The sequence below is a fragment of the Thermobia domestica genome, chromosome 4 (genome assembly GCF_964235325.1).
Source record: "Thermobia domestica chromosome 4, izTheDome1.hap1.1, whole genome shotgun sequence".
In the NCBI taxonomy this organism is placed as follows: domain Eukaryota; kingdom Metazoa; phylum Arthropoda; class Insecta; order Zygentoma; family Lepismatidae; genus Thermobia; species Thermobia domestica.
Window position 1 is genome coordinate 10,811,821 of NC_137457.1, and position 14,414 is coordinate 10,826,234.

Sequence of the window (14,414 nt, forward strand, 5' to 3'; positions counted from 1 at the left end):
GGTACAACGTCTTGCTTACGTTTATATTTGGCGGGAATAATCAAAACCAATGACACAATTCTCAAATTATCCTACAAAGTTTCAATGTACCAATGTCCTGGACTCCTAATCCCATCATAGGTCAATAACCGATCACGTGATCATAATGATTTACCCAATGAATGAGATACTATCCAATTACCAATTATTGATACGACAATAAGAAATGTATCCCTTCCAAAATTTAAGATTGGTACACAAATACACCTGTGTCTTATGAAAAAAGTAATAAATCCTGTACTTATTCAATAATAAAGCCGGTCAATAACATTTAAATTTTGAATATTTGGCCATAAGAGGAACATCAACATCTACAATGGGTCCTAGAAAACGTTTACCGAATTTTGTTATTTGATAATTCCCAAATTTAAAAGGGAACATAAACATATAAAGGTAATAAACCATATAACATGCTAAATTGGGGTCAATAACCTCCGAAATTTGATTTTTGGTAGTTCTTTACCTATGAAAAGGGAACGATGTGGACCATCCAAATTTATAGTGGTACATATTGGAGACCTGTACTATGATACCAAATGCTTATATTAAACAATTTCTAAAACCGAGTGGATGAGCCAAGATACCCCTCCCAAATTTTTAAAGGATGCATCAATGTACCCATATCTTATGATAGGAAATGAACCTATATACATGACCATATAAGGTAATAAAACCTCATCAAAGGGAAGAAATTGGGCCAAAAACCAAACACATGGTACAACATATTGCTTATGTTTATATTTTAGCAATTTTGTACCCCTAAAAGAGAACGATGTGGACCACCCAAATTTATCATGATACATGTTGAGTCATGTACTATGATACCGAATCCCCTCCCGGGGTGCATCAATGTACCTATGTCTTATGATAGGGAATGAACACCTATACATTACCATATAAGGTAATAGGACCTCATCCAAAGGAATAAATTATGTCAAAAACCAAACACGTGGTACAACGTAATGCTTACGTTTATATTTTGGCAATTTTGTACCCCTAAAAGGGAACGAGGTGAACCACCCAAATTTATCATAATAATATTAGGGTCTTGTACTATAATACCAAATGTTTAAATTGGGCAATTTCCAAATTTAAGGGGTGGGCCAAAGTACCCCTCCCAAATTTTTAAAGGAGTGCACAAATATACCCATATCTTATGAAAGGTAATGGACCCCTATACATGACCATATAACTAAATAGGATAATAACACCTCATCAAAGGGGATAAAATCGACCAAAAACCAAACACATGGTATAACGTATTGCTTACGTTTATATTTTGGCAATTTTGTACCCCTAGAAGGAAACGAGGTGGACCACCCAAATTTATCATAATACATGTTAGGGTCCAGTACTATAATACCAAATATATAAAATGATCAATTTCCAAAATTTAAGGGGTGGGCCAAGGTACCCCTCCCGGGGTGCACAAATGTACCTATGTCTTATGATAGGGAATAGACCCCTATACATAACCATATAAGGTAATAGGACTTCATCCAAGGAAATAAATTGGGCCAAAATACCAAACACGTGGTACAACGTATTGCTTACGTTTATATTTTGGCAAATTTGTACCCCTAGAAGGGAACAAGGTGGACCACCCAAATTTATCATAATACATGTTAGGGTGCAGTACTATAATACCAAATGTTTAAATTGGTCAATTTCCAAAATTTAAGGGGTGGGCCAAGGTGCCCCTCCCAAATTTTTCAAGGGGTGCACAAATATACCCATATCTTATAAAAGGGAATGGACCCCTATACATGACCATATAACCATATAAGGTAATAACACCTCATCAAAGGGGATCAATTGAGCCAAAAACCAAACACGTGGTATAACGTATTGCTTACGTTTATATTTTTGGCAATTTTGTACCCCTAGAAGGAAATGAGGTGGACCACCCAAATTTATTATAATACATATTAGGGGCCTGTACTATAATACCCAATGTTGAAATTGGTCAATTTCCAAAATTTAAGGGGTGGGCCAAGGTACCCTTCCCAAATTTTTCAAGGGGTGCATTAATATACCTATGTCTTATGAAAGGTAATGGACCCCTGTATACGCCCATATAACTATATAGGGTAATAACACCTCATCAAAGGGGATAAATTAGGTCAAAAACCAAACACGTGGTATAACGTATTGCTTACGTTTATATATTTGGCAATTTTGTACCCCTAGAAGGGAACGAGGTGGACCACCCAAATTTATCATGATACATATTAGGGTCCGGTACTATAATACCCAATGTTGAAATTGGTCAATTTCCAAAATTTAAGGGGTGGGCCAACGTACCCCTCCCAAATTTTTCAAGGGGTGCATTAATATACCCATGTCTTATGAAAGGTAATGGACCCCTGTATACGCCCATATAACTATATAGGGTAATAACACCTCATCAAAGGGGATAAATTAGGTCAAAAACCCCCGAAATTTGAATTTTTGGCATTTTTTTACCCATGAAAGGGAACGACATAGACACCCAATACTGATAGAGGTACATACTATGGTCCTAGGCTACCATACCCAATTTTTAAATTTGGCAATTTCCAAAATTTAAGGGGGGTGGTCCTATGTACCCCTGCCAAAATTTAGGGGGTGGGCCAAGGTACCCCTGCCAAAATTTAGAGGGGGTGGTCCTAGGTACCCCTAGGTCATTGACCCCGGGCCAAGGTCATTGACCTTTGACCTATGACGTCACAAAAATTTTTGCTGACTCGGCTCAATATAACGGGGTCCCTACTACTGTATGAAAGTTTAAAGAGAAAATGGAAGCTATTCTTGGGACATTGAATCAACAAAAATCTATTTCTATATCATAAATTTTCTATTTCTATATTTAAGCCACAATTTCTAATAAGTTTCTATCAATTAGTAAATTCATAAACTGGAGAAGGAATTTATTTGTCTTACTCTAAACTGCATTTATGAGAACCAATTACAGTTATTTATTCTTAGTTTAACTCGGATGTCTGTCAACTAAACTATGAATGGACGAACATAATCGTTATTCATCACTCATAGAAAACAATCTCAAGCTGTATTAAAATGTTACGTGAAAGCTTTTGAGACAAGCGAAGTCTTTCTTGAAATGAATTTAATATTTCAAGAACATGTTCATTCTCTGCTGTGAGAACACATTTGTGATCAAAAGTGGCAATTTTACAAATTGGCAATGTCCTAAAAACGTTATAAATTGAGATTGGAAGATATATAAAACAAAATAGTTACTTAAAAACCACAGTCGCAGGTGGACTTTGGCAACTAAATATCAGTGGTAAAGATAATTCTGACACTGTCCGCGATATGCAGTCCCTTCCGTCACGGAGCAAACATCTGTGTGAAATTGTTCCTAGCATAAGTGTCTAGTAAATGTTGTAGAATTGGTTTTATTGCCATATCGCTTTGTTTTTACATTGCTCATCTGCTCAGTGTTGGTAGGAGAGCCTAGGGAAACAATGTAGAAAAGTAACAAACGGAAAATTCCCCTTCTAATGCTATATATATCTAAGACTATAGTGTGCTTTTTTAACAGTTTTTTTAAATAATATTTTCACGCCCGCTTAGAAACAACTGAGAAAAACGAATGTATTAGGTTGCACAATGGAATTATTTGCAAAGTGGTGGAACAACGATTAGTGATGTTTTAGTTTTGATAATTTCTACAAGTGTACGTAAATGTAAACTTAGCAACGTGTACTTCTTTTAAGCATGAATAAATTTGAAACCCAAGTAGTGGAAGAAAAATATTTCTTTTCTTTTTCTCAAAATATATTTCAGTTAAGGTGTAAATCGGTACTTATATGGGAATTCCGATTTAAATATTAAATTCTGAAATAAGTTCCCGGTTGATAAATTGCTACCTTAATTTTCTGCAAGGGTTCAATTTTATTAAAAATATTCTAAAGAAATATGATGTTACTTCTCCCATTTTACAGCTATTATGAACTAAACCTGGACTATTTAGTTACGGCAATATATCGCTACTTTTATTGTCAGATACTGTATATGACGCCACCTATGATATGTTGACAGCACCGTAAGATACGTAAGTAACAAGAATTATTTGTACTATTACTCTATTTTCATTGTTAGATTTAAGAATAGTACTAAAGTTCATGATTAATTATTTAAACCAATATTATCACTTACCTGGAGGAATATTCACCCCTTGAATTCTTCGATTGGGATCCAAACCCATCATAATTTCTTCTGGTGTTTTGAAAGACTGGATAACTGGAGGTTGTCCTGTTTGAGAAGTTAATTTTTCTGCTAATCCAGCACTATTACTGGGTTCAATACTACCAACAGCTCTAGACCCTAGACCAATGCGATCCCGCGAAACATCTAGAAGAGGTAAGAATTTGCCATTATTTAACTATTATTTGAGTTACTCCAGGTCGAGCGTTTACCAACTGACAAGAGTGCTAACGCTAAAGGCTAAAATCTTTCAAGTATGACTACAATCTCAAGAGCAGCTGCTCGAAAATTAAACAGTTGAGTTGATTTTAGTTTAGCGTCCTTTTCAGCAGCGAGGCTATATGAGACGTGGACCTACTGATTAACGTGAATTCCGAACCACATGAGCTCTCGCCGGGAATCGAACCCGCGTTTCCCACGCCAAAGGTTCATTTGCTAACCGCTTAGCCACGGAAAGGATCTGCAAAATTTAAGGGTCTGAGTTTATAGAAGTGTAATATGTCACGATCGCCAACGTCTAATGCCTTCGCTATATCGGAGTATATACCATCTTCTTGTTTACTTCATCAAGAATTTTAAACAAAGAGTCTGTAATTAATGGTAAATTAGTTGAATTAGTTGTTCGCTGTGTCAGAAAGTTAAGGAGATATGGCGATAGACCGAGAAACCTAATTCGAACTAAAAAGACGTGATTTACACTTATGTAAGGAGGAGTGAATGGAAACGGGTCGGTAATTGCTAATCTCACGTTTAGAACAGGATTTCAGAATACCTCAATGGTTTCCTTCCACCTAGTTGGAAATATACAAATTTTTACTGACAAATTCGTTATAATATGAACAGGTGTTTTCAGTAGCTCTCAGAAGCTTTTTCAGCATAAGGTGGAATAATGATCGGGCTCATGATAATGTTCTTGGGGACATGATTCTCATTTAGATGATTTTGAAATTTTATTAATTTTATATTCACACAATATTTCTTATAAATAGAGTGGAATGTCGAGGCAGATTAGTTCGGTGGTTCCTAAAGATCAGTAATAATAACAATATGAAAAGTCAATGAGTTCCTGAAAAATCTCTTAGAAGAATAACGTAAATGTTAGTAAAAAATATGATTAATAAAATAGTTCAAATTAAGTAACAAACTTTTTAAACTTTTTGGTCCGCGCACAATGGGTTGGCGTGTGCAACATTGCAAAGAAATATCAGTTTGGAGATGGAATATGTTATTGGGAGAATGAACTCAGATTTAAACAAGATTTCTCTCTCCGTTACCAATCTAACTCGAAAAGTATCATTATGGAAACCGAAAGTGGTTATTGATTTTTACAACTTCCTGTTTCGGTAGAGATAGACGATATTTTGAGATGCTGAATTTAATTTAGATGCTAATGAGTACCGTTTATATTCTATGGTGATTAAACCTCAAAACAAATGGGTGACTCGTGATACTTTTTGTTAGTATGAAAGTTTAAAGAGAAAATGGAAGCTATTCTTGGGACATTGAATCAACAAAAATCTATTTCTATATCATAAATTTTCTATTTCTATATTTAAGCCACAATTTCTAATAAGTTTCTATCAATTAGTAAATTCATAAACTGGAGAAGGAATTTATTTGTCTTACTCTAAACTGCATTTATGAGAACCAATTACAGTTATTTATTCTTAGTTTAACTCGGATGTCTGTCAACTAAACTATGAATGGACGAACATAATCGTTATTCATCACTCATAGAAAACAATCTCAAGCTGTATTAAAATGTTACGTGAAAGCTTTTGAGACAAGCGAAGTTTTTCTTGAAATGAATTTAATATTTCAAGAACATGTTCATTCTCTGCTGTGAGAACACATTTGTGATCAAAAGTGGCAATTTTACAAATTGGCAATGTCCTAAAAACGTTATAAATTGAGATTGGAAGATATATAAAACAAAATAGTTACTTAAAAACCACAGTCGCAGGTGGACTTTGGCAACTAAATATCAGTGGTAAAGATAATTCTGACACTGTCCGCGATATGCAGTCCCTTCCGTCACGGAGCAAACATCTGTGTGAAATTGTTCCTAGCATAAGTGTCTAGTAAATGTTGTAGAATTGGTTTTATTGCCATATCGCTTTGTTTTTACATTGCTCATCTGCTCAGTGTTGGTAGGAGAGCCTAGGGAAACAATGTAGAAAAGTAACAAACGGAAAATTCCCCTTCTAATGCTATATATATCTAAGACTATAGTGTGCTTTTTTAACAGTTTTTTTAAATAATATTTTCACGCCCGCTTAGAAACAACTGAGAAAAACGAATGTATTAGGTTGCACAATGGAATTATTTGCAAAGTGGTGGAACAACGATTAGTGATGTTTTAGTTTTGATAATTTCTACAAGTGTACGTAAATGTAAACTTAGCAACGTGTACTTCTTTTAAGCATGAATAAATTTGAAACCCAAGTAGTGGAAGAAAAATATTTCTTTTCTTTTTCTCAAAATATATTTCAGTTAAGGTGTAAATCGGTACTTATATGGGAATTCCGATTTAAATATTAAATTCTGAAATAAGTTCCCGGTTGATAAATTGCTACCTTAATTTTCTGCAAGGGTTCAATTTTATTAAAAATATTCTAAAGAAATATGATGTTACTTCTCCCATTTTACAGCTATTATGAACTAAACCTGGACTATTTAGTTACGGCAATATATCGCTACTTTTATTGTCAGATACTGTATATGACGCCACCTATGATATGTTGACAGCACCGTAAGATACGTAAGTAACAAGAATTATTTGTACTATTACTCTATTTTCATTGTTAGATTTAAGAATAGTACTAAAGTTCATGATTAATTATTTAAACCAATATTATCACTTACCTGGAGGAATATTCACCCCTTGAATTCTTCGATTGGGATCCAAACCCATCATAATTTCTTCTGGTGTTTTGAAAGACTGGATAACTGGAGGTTGTCCTGTTTGAGAAGTTAATTTTTCTGCTAATCCAGCACTATTACTGGGTTCAATACTACCAACAGCTCTAGACCCTAGACCAATGCGATCCCGCGAAACATCTAGAAGAGGTAAGAATTTGCCATTATTTAACTATTATTTGAGTTACTCCAGGTCGAGCGTTTACCAACTGACAAGAGTGCTAACGCTAAAGGCTAAAATCTTTCAAGTATGACTACAATCTCAAGAGCAGCTGCTCGAAAATTAAACAGTTGAGTTGATTTTAGTTTAGCGTCCTTTTCAGCAGCGAGGCTATATGAGAGGTGGACCTACTGATTAACGTGGAATCCGAACCACATGAGCTCTCGCCGGGAATCGAACCCGCGTTTCCCACGCCAAAGGTGCATGTGCTAACCGCTTAGCCACGGAAAGGATCTGCAAAATTTAAGGGTCTGAGTTTATAGAAGTGTAATATGTCACGATCGCCAACGTCTAATGCCTTCGCTATGTCGGAGTATATACCATCTTCTTGTTTACTTCATCAAGAATTTTAAACAAAGAGTCTGTAATTAATGGTAAATTAGTTGAATTAGTTGTTCGCTGTGTCAGAAAGTTAAGGAGATATGGCGATAGACCGAGAAACCTAATTCGAACTAAAAAGACGTGATTTACACTTATGTAAGGAGGAGTGAATGGAAACGGGTCGGTAATTGCTAATCTCACGTTTAGAACAGGATTTCAGAATACCTCAATGGTTTCCTTCCACCTAGTTGGAAATATACAAATTTTTACTGACAAATTCGTTATAATATGAACAGGTGTTTTCAGTAGCTCTCAGAAGCTTTTTCAGCATAAGGTGGAATAATGATCGGGCTCATGATAATGTTCTTGGGGACATGATTCTCATTTAGATGATTTTGAAATTTTATTAATTTTATATTCACACAATATTTCTTATAAATAGAGTGGAATGTCGAGGCAGATTAGTTCGGTGGTTCCTAAAGATCAGTAATAATAACAATATGAAAAGTCAATGAGTTCCTGAAAAATCTCTTAGAAGAATAACGTAAATGTTAGTAAAAAATATGATTAATAAAATAGTTCAAATTAAGTAACAAACTTTTTAAACTTTTTGGTCCGCGCACAATGGGTTGGCGTGTGCAACATTGCAAAGAAATATCAGTTTGGAGATGGAATATGTTATTGGGAGAATGAACTCAGATTTAAACAAGATTTCTCTCTCCGTTACCAATCTAACTCGAAAAGTATCATTATGGAAACCGAAAGTGGTTATTGATTTTTACAACTTCCTGTTTCGGTAGAGATAGACGATATTTTGAGATGCTGAATTTAATTTAGATGCTAATGAGTACCGTTTATATTCTATGGTGATTAAACCTCAAAACAAATGGGTGACTCGTGATACTTTTTGTTAGTATGAAAGTTTAAAGAGAAAATGGAAGCTATTCTTGGGACATTGAATCAACAAAAATCTATTTCTATATCATAAATTTTCTATTTCTATATTTAAGCCACAATTTCTAATAAGTTTCTATCAATTAGTAAATTCATAAACTGGAGAAGGAATTTATTTGTCTTACTCTAAACTGCATTTATGAGAACCAATTACAGTTATTTATTCTTAGTTTAACTCGGATGTCTGTCAACTAAACTATGAATGGACGAACATAATCGTTATTCATCACTCATAGAAAACAATCTCAAGCTGTATTAAAATGTTACGTGAAAGCTTTTGAGACAAGCGAAGTCTTTCTTGAAATGAATTTAATATTTCAAGAACATGTTCATTCTCTGCTGTGAGAACACATTTGTGATCAAAAGTGGCAATTTTACAAATTGGCAATGTCCTAAAAACGTTATAAATTGAGATTGGAAGATATATAAAACAAAATAGTTACTTAAAAACCACAGTCGCAGGTGGACTTTGGCAACTAAATATCAGTGGTAAAGATAATTCTGACACTGTCCGCGATATGCAGTCCCTTCCGTCACGGAGCAAACATCTGTGTGAAATTGTTCCTAGCATAAGTGTCTAGTAAATGTTGTAGAATTGGTTTTATTGCCATATCGCTTTGTTTTTACATTGCTCATCTGCTCAGTGTTGGTAGGAGAGCCTAGGGAAACAATGTAGAAAAGTAACAAACGGAAAATTCCCCTTCTAATGCTATATATATCTAAGACTATAGTGTGCTTTTTTAACAGTTTTTTTAAATAATATTTTCACGCCCGCTTAGAAACAACTGAGAAAAACGAATGTATTAGGTTGCACAATGGAATTATTTGCAAAGTGGTGGAACAACGATTAGTGATGTTTTAGTTTTGATAATTTCTACAAGTGTACGTAAATGTAAACTTAGCAACGTGTACTTCTTTTAAGCATGAATAAATTTGAAACCCAGGTAGTGGAAGAAAAATATTTCTTTTCTTTTTCTCAAAATATATTTCAGTTAAGGTGTAAATCGGTACTTATATGGGAATTCCGATTTAAATATTAAATTCTGAAATAAGTTCCCGGTTGATAAATTGCTACCTTAATTTTCTGCAAGGGTTCAATTTTATTAAAATTATTCTAAAGAAATATGATGTTACTTCTCCCATTTTACAGCTATTATGAACTAAACCTGGACTATTTAGTTACGGCAATATATCGCTACTTTTATTGTCAGATACTGTATATGACGCCACCTATGATATGTTGACAGCACCGTAAGATACGTAAGTAACAAGAATTATTTGTACTATTACTCTATTTTCATTGTTAGATTTAAGAATAGTACTAAAGTTCATGATTAATTATTTAAACCAATATTATCACTTACCTGGAGGAATATTCACCCCTTGAATTCTTCGATTGGGATCCAAACCCATCATAATTTCTTCTGGTGTTTTGAAAGACTGGATAACTGGAGGTTGTCCTGTTTGAGAAGTTAATTTTTCTGCTAATCCAGCACTATTACTGGGTTCAATACTACCAACAGCTCTAGACCCTAGACCAATGCGATCCCGCGAAACATCTAGAAGAGGTAAGAATTTGCCATTATTTAACTATTATTTGAGTTACTCCAGGTCGAGCGTTTACCAACTGACAAGAGTGCTAACGCTAAAGGCTAAAATCTTTCAAGTATGACTACAATCTCAAGAGCAGCTGCTCGAAAATTAAACAGTTGAGTTGATTTTAGTTTAGCGTCCTTTTCAGCAGCGAGGCTATATGAGAGGTGGACCTACTGATTAACGTGGAATCCGAACCACATGAGCTCTCGCCGGGAATCGAACCCGCGTTTCCCACGCCAAAGGTGCATGTGCTAACCGCTTAGCCACGGAAAGGATCTGCAAAATTTAAGGGTCTGAGTTTATAGAAGTGTAATATGTCACGATCGCCAACGTCTAATGCCTTCGCTATGTCGGAGTATATACCATCTTCTTGTTTACTTCATCAAGAATTTTAAACAAAGAGTCTGTAATTAATGGTAAATTAGTTGAATTAGTTGTTCGCTGTGTCAGAAAGTTAAGGAGATATGGCGATAGACCGAGAAACCTAATTCGAACTAAAAAGACGTGATTTACACTTATGTAAGGAGGAGTGAATGGAAACGGGTCGGTAATTGCTAATCTCACGTTTAGAACAGGATTTCAGAATACCTCAATGGTTTCCTTCCACCTAGTTGGAAATATACAAATTTTTACTGACAAATTCGTTATAATATGAACAGGTGTTTTCAGTAGCTCTCAGAAGCTTTTTCAGCATAAGGTGGAATAATGATCGGGCTCATGATAATGTTCTTGGGGACATGATTCTCATTTAGATGATTTTGAAATTTTATTAATTTTATATTCACACAATATTTCTTATAAATAGAGTGGAATGTCGAGGCAGATTAGTTCGGTGGTTCCTAAAGATCAGTAATAATAACAATATGAAAAGTCAATGAGTTCCTGAAAAATCTCTTAGAAGAATAACGTAAATGTTAGTAAAAAATATGATTAATAAAATAGTTCAAATTAAGTAACAAACTTTTTAAACTTTTTGGTCCGCGCACAATGGGTTGGCGTGTGCAACATTGCAAAGAAATATCAGTTTGGAGATGGAATATGTTATTGGGAGAATGAACTCAGATTTAAACAAGATTTCTCTCTCCGTTACCAATCTAACTCGAAAAGTATCATTATGGAAACCGAAAGTGGTTATTGATTTTTACAACTTCCTGTTTCGGTAGAGATAGACGATATTTTGAGATGCTGAATTTAATTTAGATGCTAATGAGTACCGTTTATATTCTATGGTGATTAAACCTCAAAACAAATGGGTGACTCGTGATACTTTTTGTTAGTATGAAAGTTTAAAGAGAAAATGGAAGCTATTCTTGGGACATTGAATCAACAAAAATCTATTTCTATATCATAAATTTTCTATTTCTATATTTAAGCCACAATTTCTAATAAGTTTCTATCAATTAGTAAATTCATAAACTGGAGAAGGAATTTATTTGTCTTACTCTAAACTGCATTTATGAGAACCAATTACAGTTATTTATTCTTAGTTTAACTCGGATGTCTGTCAACTAAACTATGAATGGACGAACATAATCGTTATTCATCACTCATAGAAAACAATCTCAAGCTGTATTAAAATGTTACGTGAAAGCTTTTGAGACAAGCGAAGTCTTTCTTGAAATGAATTTAATATTTCAAGAACATGTTCATTCTCTGCTGTGAGAACACATTTGTGATCAAAAGTGGCAATTTTACAAATTGGCAATGTCCTAAAAACGTTATAAATTGAGATTGGAAGATATATAAAACAAAATAGTTACTTAAAAACCACAGTCGCAGGTGGACTTTGGCAACTAAATATCAGTGGTAAAGATAATTCTGACACTGTCCGCGATATGCAGTCCCTTCCGTCACGGAGCAAACATCTGTGTGAAATTGTTCCTAGCATAAGTGTCTAGTAAATGTTGTAGAATTGGTTTTATTGCCATATCGCTTTGTTTTTACATTGCTCATCTGCTCAGTGTTGGTAGGAGAGCCTAGGGAAACAATGTAGAAAAGTAACAAACGGAAAATTCCCCTTCTAATGCTATATATATCTAAGACTATAGTGTGCTTTTTTAACAGTTTTTTTAAATAATATTTTCACGCCCGCTTAGAAACAACTGAGAAAAACGAATGTATTAGGTTGCACAATGGAATTATTTGCAAAGTGGTGGAACAACGATTAGTGATGTTTTAGTTTTGATAATTTCTACAAGTGTACGTAAATGTAAACTTAGCAACGTGTACTTCTTTTAAGCATGAATAAATTTGAAACCCAGGTAGTGGAAGAAAAATATTTCTTTTCTTTTTCTCAAAATATATTTCAGTTAAGGTGTAAATCGGTACTTATATGGGAATTCCGATTTAAATATTAAATTCTGAAATAAGTTCCCGGTTGATAAATTGCTACCTTAATTTTCTGCAAGGGTTCAATTTTATTAAAATTATTCTAAAGAAATATGATGTTACTTCTCCCATTTTACAGCTATTATGAACTAAACCTGGACTATTTAGTTACGGCAATATATCGCTACTTTTATTGTCAGATACTGTATATGACGCCACCTATGATATGTTGACAGCACCGTAAGATACGTAAGTAACAAGAATTATTTGTACTATTACTCTATTTTCATTGTTAGATTTAAGAATAGTACTAAAGTTCATGATTAATTATTTAAACCAATATTATCACTTACCTGGAGGAATATTCACCCCTTGAATTCTTCGATTGGGATCCAAACTCATCATAATTTCTTCTGGTGTTTTGAAAGACTGGATAACTGGAGGTTGTCCTGTTTGAGAAGTTAATTTTTCTGCTAATCCAGCACTATTACTGGGTTCAATACTACCAACAGCTCTAGACCCTAGACCAATGCGATCCCGCGAAACATCTAGAAGAGGTAAGAATTTGCCATTATTTAACTATTATTTGAGTTACTCCAGGTCGAGCGTTTACCAACTGACAAGAGTGCTAACGCTAAAGGCTAAAATCTTTCAAGTATGACTACAATCTCAAGAGCAGCTGCTCGAAAATTAAACAGTTGAGTTGATTTTAGTTTAGCGTCCTTTTCAGCAGCGAGGCTATATGAGACGTGGACCTACTGATTAACGTGAATTCCGAACCACATGAGCTCTCGCCGGGAATCGAACCCGCGTTTCCCACGCCAAAGGTTCATTTGCTAACCGCTTAGCCACGGAAAGGATCTGCAAAATTTAAGGGTCTGAGTTTATAGAAGTGTAATATGTCACGATCGCCAACGTCTAATGCCTTCGCTATATCGGAGTATATACCATCTTCTTGTTTACTTCATCAAGAATTTTAAACAAAGAGTCTGTAATTAATGGTAAATTAGTTGAATTAGTTGTTCGCTGTGTCAGAAAGTTAAGGAGATATGGCGATAGACCGAGAAACCTAATTCGAACTAAAAAGACGTGATTTACACTTATGTAAGGAGGAGTGAATGGAAACGGGTCGGTAATTGCTAATCTCACGTTTAGAACAGGATTTCAGAATACCTCAATGGTTTCCTTCCACCTAGTTGGAAATATACAAATTTTTACTGACAAATTCGTTATAATATGAACAGGTGTTTTCAGTAGCTCTCAGAAGCTTTTTCAGCATAAGGTGGAATAATGATCGGGCTCATGATAATGTTCTTGGGGACATGATTCTCATTTAGATGATTTTGAAATTTTATTAATTTTATATTCACACAATATTTCTTATAAATAGAGTGGAATGTCGAGGCAGATTAGTTCGGTGGTTCCTAAAGATCAGTAATAATAACAATATGAAAAGTCAATGAGTTCCTGAAAAATCTCTTAGAAGAATAACGTAAATGTTAGTAAAAAATATGATTAATAAAATAGTTCAAATTAAGTAACAAACTTTTTAAACTTTTTGGTCCGCGCACAATGGGTTGGCGTGTGCAACATTGCAAAGAAATATCAGTTTGGAGATGGAATATGTTATTGGGAGAATGAACTCAGATTTAAACAAGATTTCTCTCTCCGTTACCAATCTAACTCGAAAAGTATCATTATGGAAACCGAAAGTGGTTATTGATTTTTACAACTTCCTGTTTCGGTAGAGATAGACGATATTTTGAGATGCTGAATTTAATTTAGATGCTAATGAGTACCGTTTATATTCTATGGTGATTAAACCTCA

General features: G+C 34.4%; 1 protein-coding gene across 3 annotated transcripts in view; it reads right to left on the reverse strand.

Moving 5' to 3' along the window:
• The window catches only part of LOC145683712 (uncharacterized), a 194,763-nt gene that overhangs the window by 57,044 nt on the left and 123,305 nt on the right, over positions 1-14,414 (reverse strand). For all 3 annotated transcript variants that reach the window (XR_014131164.1, XM_081755164.1, XM_081755165.1), the window contains 4 exons: positions 12,940-13,134; positions 10,027-10,221; positions 7,114-7,308; positions 4,201-4,395 (listed from right to left, as the gene is read on the reverse strand). Coding sequence is in view for 2 of the 3 variants with exons in the window: in XM_081755164.1 (XP_081611290.1) it covers positions 4,201-4,395; positions 7,114-7,308; positions 10,027-10,221; positions 12,940-13,134 (780 nt within the window). In the remaining variant the exon portion in view is untranslated. The remainder of the gene's footprint in view (positions 1-4,200; positions 4,396-7,113; positions 7,309-10,026; positions 10,222-12,939; positions 13,135-14,414) is intronic.